General features: G+C 43.6%; 1 protein-coding gene across 1 annotated transcript in view; it reads right to left on the bottom strand.

Moving 5' to 3' along the window:
* The window catches only part of Prtg (protogenin), a 115,220-nt gene that overhangs the window by 70,592 nt on the left and 36,714 nt on the right, over positions 1 to 7,914 (bottom strand). The window contains exons 3-4 of the mRNA XM_050124416.1: positions 3,677 to 3,821; positions 1,344 to 1,477 (exon numbers count right to left, since the gene is read on the bottom strand). Coding sequence (XP_049980373.1) covers positions 1,344 to 1,477; positions 3,677 to 3,821 — 279 coding nt within the window. The remainder of the gene's footprint in view (positions 1 to 1,343; positions 1,478 to 3,676; positions 3,822 to 7,914) is intronic.

The following is a 7,914-nucleotide window of genomic DNA, read 5'->3' as shown; positions in this document are numbered from 1 at the left end:
TTTTTGGAGACAGGGTTTCTCTGTGGCTTTGGAGCCTGTCCTGGAACTAGCTCTGTAGACCAGGCTGGTCTCGAACTCACAGAGATCCGCCTGCCTCTGCCTCCCGAGTGCTGGGATTAAAGGCGTGCGCCACCATCGCCCAGCTTCCTTTCTTTTTCTTAAATAAGATTTTATTTTAAAGAAAAAAAGTGCTATTGAGGTCTAACTCTTAGGGCACACAATTCACCCATCTAATGTCTAACTCAATGGTTTTCAGACTTTCCAGCTAAGTAACCATTACAATTAATTGTAGAACATGTTCATTATCTCCCCCGCCCCCAATGTGTGGTAATTTCCTCACAGATTGAAACATTCCACCCTGCAGGGAAGTTCATTACCACAGAAAGTAAAGAAGTCCCTGAAACTGAGCAGAATCACTACATCCCCTCAGTGCCCAAGAGTACAATGAAGGCTGCTGAGAGTCACTCTCAGAGGAACCAAGATACAAAGCAGACAAGTCCAGTAGAAGGTAGAAGCAGAGATCAGTGGGCTGCCTGGAAGACACACAAACCAACGAGGTGATTGGATAGGCCACTCTCCAACAGCTGATCTGTCTGCAGGCTCAGTGTGCTCCAGGTTCCCAGTTTTGTGAGCTGTCACCCATGCTGGGGTAGGCTTTGGTGATGCAGCTGTCTTTGAATCATTTCTGCTCCTATAAGTAACCCCTCACCCACATTCCTGTAAGTAATCCCAATAAAACTCATTGGTTTACTAAGTGGGACTTTGGTGCTATCTGTGCTTTGATCTGTAGTGGGATCCCTAACTAGGGTGCACGTGTCTCCCCAGGAAAAGTCTGTCACACGACACCCCAAAATGAATATCCATTAGCAGTTAGTGCTTAAGGTGAAGAATATCAATATTAAAAATAAACATCTTTGTTGGCGATGGACATTCTCTTTTTGCCCTCTGTATTTTATGCTTTTAAAAACAAAAGTGAAAAATGTATAAAGTAACCATTCAGTGTGTCTAGAGGTTGACACAGAAGACACAAATACCTGAGAAAGATGTACTTAGTAAAAGACTATGTTTTAAACAGATTACAATCCAGGCATGGTGGCATACACCTGTAATCCCAGCACTGGGGGAGGCAGAAGTAGAAGGGTTAAAAATTCAAGCCTGGGATGGGGCACAAAGAAAGCCTCTATCTGAAAACATCAAACCCAAACCAAATCTATTACAAGCATTGAAACGCTATTAAAATTCTGATGGACAGAATGTCATTACAGCCAAGAGGAAAACAGACAGGACAACCAAAACTCCCAAAAGATGGGAGAAAACAAACGAAAACCACTTTAGCACGGTACCTGGAATTATGGTTAGAGAGGCCTCCATGCTTTTACGTTTATGAGCTATGGTTGCAGCAACACAGCGGTAATTCCCAGCATCCTCCGGGCCAGCATCATAGATCTGCAACACTCCTGACGGCAGGGCAGTCACCCTGTTGAGACAAGAAGTGGAAGTGAACTTTCTGTAGATCTTCATTCTTTCTAAACATATCCACTGACAGAATTAACACATTCAACCTTTTTAATCATGGTAGAAACCATACTGCAAAGACCTTTTAACATATTAGCCTCGGCAGGGGTGTGGCAGAGACTCAGTCTGGCACCCAGGAGGCCCTGGATATGACTCCCAAGGTGAAAACCAACACCAGTAAAGACCATTAGCTTGACTTTATTATGGGTCATGACAGGTCTCTGAGATGTAACTAATTCTTCAGGACAGTCTGTAAAATCCAGCACTCTTTGTTTTTACATTCTTACGTTGATTTAGCTGATAATGGCTCAGACCTTAGTATGATTTATTTTCAAAATCCTGATCTTTAAAAAACAACAACAACAACAAAAACAACAAGAGCTATTTATTCTGCACAACCCAGTTTCTAAAACAGGGTCCCCAACCCCATATAAAAATCATAAAAGTTGAATGTGGGTCAGTCATTAAAAAATTGGCAGTGGTAAAAGGTTTTGATATGTGCAACAATAAAAATCAATTCAATATAAAATAAGCAAAGAATCTGAGCTACTTCTGGTGAGCTGGCCCGTGCTGCAGCATGTGACCTCACTTCTGAACACAGTTCATTCGCACTGCACACGGCAAAGGCTGTCGCACCACACGGCACCAATGAATGCCATCTGAAACAGCCAGGCTCAGACTGAAGGCTGCCGTGTGCCAGGAAATGTAGTGTTCTTACTGAATATATAAAGTTTTCTGCCCTTAATGAAACATAATGGCCTAATTATGGGAAACTAATACTTTTAGTAATTTCCCAGCATGTATCAAATTAGTAATTATCAATTATTACTGGATTGCATAGGGTTAGGGTGCTTAATCTTAATATTAGTGCTATTTGACTTAATGACTTAAGTTCAATAAGACATAATGTTTTTCAATCCATCAGTTTTCTTTTAATATTTTATGTGTATTAGTGTTTTGCCTGCCTGTATATCTGTGCACCACTTGTGTGCAGTACCAGCAGAAGCCAGAGGGGGCGTCATATCCCCTGGAACTGAAGCTACAGACAGTCGTGGGCAGTCGTGGGTCACCATGAGGGTGTCGGAACCCTCTGGAAGAGCAGCCAGTGCTCTTAACCACAGACCCATCTCTCCAGCCCCATTATATTTCTCAATACCAAGAACACTGCCTCAAATAAACAGACTGCAAAATAGCAGAAGTATGTTCAGGGCCAGCTCAAAATTGTTAGAATTCTATCTTAATCCAAAGCCAAAATTCATTTAACATTTGTTGTTATTGTTGTTTGTTTGTTTGAGACAGGGTTTCTCTGTGTAACACTCCTGGCTGTCCTGGAACTCACTCTGTAGACCAGGCTGGCCTCGGACACACAGCAGTTCACCTGCTTCTGCCTCCTAAATCCTGGGATTAAAGGAGTGCAGGCCAGCCTGGGCTACACAAAGAAACCCCTGTCTCAAAAGAGTCTCTAAAAACAAACCAAACAAACAAACAAACATGGTTTAAGATAGTCTTTTGTTTGTTGGTTGGTTTGGGTTTGTATGTTTGTTTTTTGAGACAGGGACAGGGTTTCCCTGTGTAGCCCTGGCTGTCCTAGAACTCAATCTGTAGACCAGACTGGCCTTAAACTCAGAGATCCGTCTCCCTCTGCCTGAGTGGTGGGGCTAAAGGCCTGTGCCGCTGCCACCAACACCCGGCCTAAGATATTCTTGAATCAGAGTTTTTCTCTTTCTTCAACAAAACACCTCACAAGCTTTTCCCCATCCCAGTATTCTGTCATTTTAGCAAATGATTTCTGTATACTTTGGAGCAGAGCAGGAATCAAACATTTTTTTTTAAAAAATGTTTATTTTGTGTGTATGTGCATGTGTCTGACATACGTGCATACACCACATGCCTGCGCCGCTGGGAAGAGAGCAGAAGTGCCGACTCTCCTGGAACTAGACTTACACTCCAGTGTGGGTGCTGGGAACCGAACCTCTGCAAGAGCAGCAAGTGCTTTATGCCACGGATCTAGCTCTCCAGGCCCGAGGATGGGATTCTTAATCTGGGTTTGAGAATGCCCGAGGAAATCCATTATTGCCACCCCAAAACGAAAAGGAACTCCACCACGTTTCCCCCTCGGAAGCTTCGTGTGCACACACCCTAATCAACATGCTGTATTTACCTGTCCATGGTTACAGGCAGGGCTGTCCTATTAAACTCCCACGTAATGACTGCAGGGGGCGTTGATGAAATCTTGCAAGAAAATCTAGCAACTCCCCCTTCGTGGACTTCTGTAGAAACTGGATGGACTTCAAACGCAGAAATAGCTGTGACAGAATTGGACAAATTTAGAATAAGCAGACAGCGGTACACTCAGAAATAGCATTATGCAGCGCAGTTGACCGGATCTGGACTCCTGCTTGGGTCAGTGTAATTTACATAGTACAAAGACGATTTCAGAAATCATTTGAAAAGGAAGATGGCCACAACTTGGGGAGCCTGTCTTTCCTAAAGTTTAAAACTCTAAACATCATTTATTAAAGAGAAGGAAAATAATTATTCAAAATAGTTATGTAATGTAGAGTACAAGCCAAATCCTACCGGAGAGCAGAGAAAAAGGGAAACAAGAACAAACTAAGGCTGGAGAGATGGCTCAGAAGTTAAGAGCAAGTATTACTCCTGCAGAGGACCTGAGTTCGATTCCCAGGACCCACCCCAGGAAACTTGTAATTGCTTGTGACTCTAGCTCTACTGTGAGTGCATGAGTGCATGCGTGCATGCGCATGCACAGACGCACACACTTTAAAATAACAGTTTTTCAACTGTCATAAAGACAAAATACGCAGGTCAAAAACAACTTCTGTGAATTGACTTTTGAAGAATCCATTGGATCCCAAAGAGAGAGAAGAATATATAATTTGAGGCAAGAGAGGCAACACACAACAGACCCGTTCCTTGGGTTTGCTCAGGTGAAGGCAGGACAGATATCTTTGTGTGGCCTCCGAGAAGCACAAAGGCTGTTTTCAGGCTCAAGCATTTCCAAAGGGAGATAAATCTTGAAGTGTTGATGTTTCCAGAGTCGATTCTGCTTCCCTATACTAAGCAGGCTGCCATGGAGCCATCCCCAGTCTACAGTCCTGCATGTTGAAGGAGTCCAGACATCAGGGAGAACCAAGTGCCCTTCCCTTAGCTAAGCCTTCCAAGACACAAAGACAGGGACCCGAGGAGATGGTCTAACTCCTTTCCTGTGACTCCAGTTAAAAATGCCCTCACAGAGACAGAAGTTAGAAAGCAAATTATGAAAAAGCAGGGGCCAGATTGATTCTCCATTAGATCAGAAAGGGCAAAAGGTCACAGAAGGCTGCCAGCTTTGGTTTCCTGTAGACAGTTTACTGGCCTGCAGAGGTTCAGGGCTCTAGAAATACTCTCAAAAGGATTTACTATCAGAACACGGGAGGAGGCACAGTCACATTGGTTTGTGTCAGTCACAAGGGTTTCCACTCCCGTGGACAGCAGCAGCCAGACTGTGGATGGCAGTAGATCCTCAGAGTAGAAGCCATTTTCAAAATAATCACCATTTGCCATTTCAAGTTTCTCTTCTCTTGAGTGTATAGAGTTTCTGAAAGCTACAAACTGGGATGCATTAATCATTGCAGAAGCAAAGAACCCCTATGCATGCTGCTGCTAAGCAAAGTAAAGGGATTTATACAACTATAAAAATAATACCAGGGCTGGAAAGATGGCTCAGCGGTTATGAGCACTGGTTGCTCTTGCAGAGGACCTGGGCTGAGCTCCCAGTATCCACATCGAGCTGCTCACGACTGTCTGTAACTCTAGTTCAAGGAGACATGACACTTCTGGAGACTTGAGGTCTCCAAAGGGCACTGCATACATATGGTGCACAGACATACATGTGGGCAAACACACACATACACAGAAATAAAAGTTTTGCAAAAACAAAACTAATAACAATATTCATTTAGCTAACTTCTACCTTTAGAAAATAATTATATCAATATATTATTTACATTAATAAGCAATGGACCAATGTTTCCATTTTGTAATTTATTATTTTATGTGCATTGCTGTTTTGCCTGTATATATGTCTGTGTGAGGGTGTCAGACCGCTGGATCTAGGATCACGGACAGGTGTGAGCTGCCATGTAGGTGCTGAGAACTAAACCACGGTCCTCTGGAAGAACAGTCAGAGCTCTTAACTGCTGAGCCACCTTGTCAGCCCCCCAATATTTTCATTTTTAAAGTAAATGAAGGTCTAGTAATTAAGCTAATCAGCTTCCTTATTAATAGCAGTTAGCAATAGATTTAAGTACTGGGCATGGTTTTACACGCCTTTAATCCCAGCACTCAGGCGGCAGGAGCAGGTGGATCTTTGTGTGTTCAAGGCCAGCCAGGTCTACACAGTGAGTTCTAGGCCCACCAGGGCTATAAATGCAAGACATATAAAACAATAAAACTTAAAACAAAACAAACAAATAAAAATGTGGTAATTTGAAATTTTTCTCTATAACTAAGGAAAGCTGCTTAGGTCAGGCATGTGTCAGAGGTGTCCCCGAATGGAAGACTAGAGACGTCATTTTGTGAAGCTGTGAAGTTGAAGGCTGGAGATGCCAGAGTTGTAGGTTTGATACCTGCTGAGGAAAGTTGCTCACAGGGAATGGAACCAGCCAAAGAGAAAGTGTGGGGCCCAGGGTGGCTTGGCTATACTGCTGCCATGACAGGCTCAATAAAAGCCAGTCAAAGAGTAGCCTAAGTTTCAGCTCACCCTAAGGCAATACCTAGTTCCAGGAAAGACCACAAACTGAGACCACCCAGGTACAACCCAGGAATGGACCAATCAGTATCCAAGGGGAAAATACTCAACGTTCCAAAGGAAATACTTAATGTTCTAACCTTTGTAGACAGGATCACCAGATGTCCCGTGGCCCAGTAACACCCAGCATCTTTTACCAAAACACCCCTAGACAAATGTCAGCAAGTCAAGGGTCCTGAACCTTAGAAATCCTCTCACCCCAACCTCTGATATGATAAAAACCCTTCCCCAACTGGGCTCAGGGCTTTCAAATCATACCACTGTGTCGGACACATGGAGGGTCCAAGCTCAAGCTTGAATAAAGGCTCTTGCTTTTGCCTAGGAGTTCAGACTCTGTGGTGGGTTTTGGGGGACCCTGCAATCTAGGCGTAAGAAAAGAGGTGTGTTGCAGTCAACAAAGCTGAAAGGAGTTGGAGATCTGAAAAGCGCTTTAAAAACAAACAACAACAACAACAAAAAAAAAAAAAAAAAAAAGAAAGAAAAGAAAAGAAAACCATTTTATTTCTCAGAGCAACACCAGTTCCATGAGCACCAACATTTTCCTGAAGGGAGTTCTGACATAAGTCATAGAGATGCAGAGTCTGGAGTTTGCGTGGCTGGTTTTGGGCCTTGCTTTGGCCCAAGATTTCCTCACCACTGTCCCTTCCCCACATTTTGGAACAGTAATGTATATCCTGTGTCATTATGTATCGGAAGTGTGTGAATTGGCTTTTTTAATTTTGATTTTACAGGGGATTAGAAGAGACTGCATGAATCTCAAGAGACTTTGAACTTTGGACTTTAAATAAGTTTACGACTGTTATAGACTATGGGGACTTTTGAAGTTGGACTGAATGCATTTTTGCATTAATGATGTGTCTACAAGCCTCTGGGGGTCAGCAAGCGGGATATGGTGGTTTGAGGAAAAATGGTCCCCTAAGGGAGTGGCATTATTAGGAGGTATGGCCTTATTGGAGTGGTTTTGATGGAGGAGGTATGTCACTGTGGAGGTAGGCTTTGAGGTCTCATATATGCTCAAGCCACACCTAGCATCTCTGACTACTTCCTGTTGCCCGTTTGGTAGAAAGCATCACCCCAGCTCCCTAACACCCCTTTATACAAAAAGTCTGGATTGTTTGCCTGTGGGCTTCACCCCAGTTCCTGGCATATGACCCCTCCCCAGGGAGAGTCAAGAAAGCCCATCAAATGGTAACCCCTCCCCAGAGAAGGTCAAGATGACTCCCATAGGCTATTTAAACTGGCCCCCAGAATGAAAGGTGGTCTCTGGGTTTTGTTGTGTGGTTTCCCCTTCCCTCTCTTCCCCTCTCCATGCTTTCCTGGGGCCACCAGGGAGCATTTCATGAAACACGGGCATCTTTTACTCGGTCTGATACAGTCTGATTGGAATTATTTGTCTTGGCAGAGAGGCTCATCTAAGAGAAACACCTAATATTGCCTGCAAGTCAAGATGTAGGACACTCAACTACTTCTCCAGGACTATGTTTGCACGCAAGCCACCATGTCATGCCATGATGACAATGGACTAAACCTCTGAAAATGCAACCTACCCCAATTAAATGTTTTTCCTTTGTAAGAGTTGCCATGGTCGT

Source organism: Alexandromys fortis, unplaced genomic scaffold, assembly GCF_014885135.2.
Source record: "Alexandromys fortis isolate MF-2015 unplaced genomic scaffold, M_Fortis_MF-2015_v1.1 scaffold_22, whole genome shotgun sequence".
Taxonomy (NCBI): Eukaryota; Metazoa; Chordata; class Mammalia; order Rodentia; family Cricetidae; genus Alexandromys; species Alexandromys fortis.
Note: the sequence above shows the minus strand (reverse complement) of the source record. Positions and strands in the feature narration are given on the sequence as shown.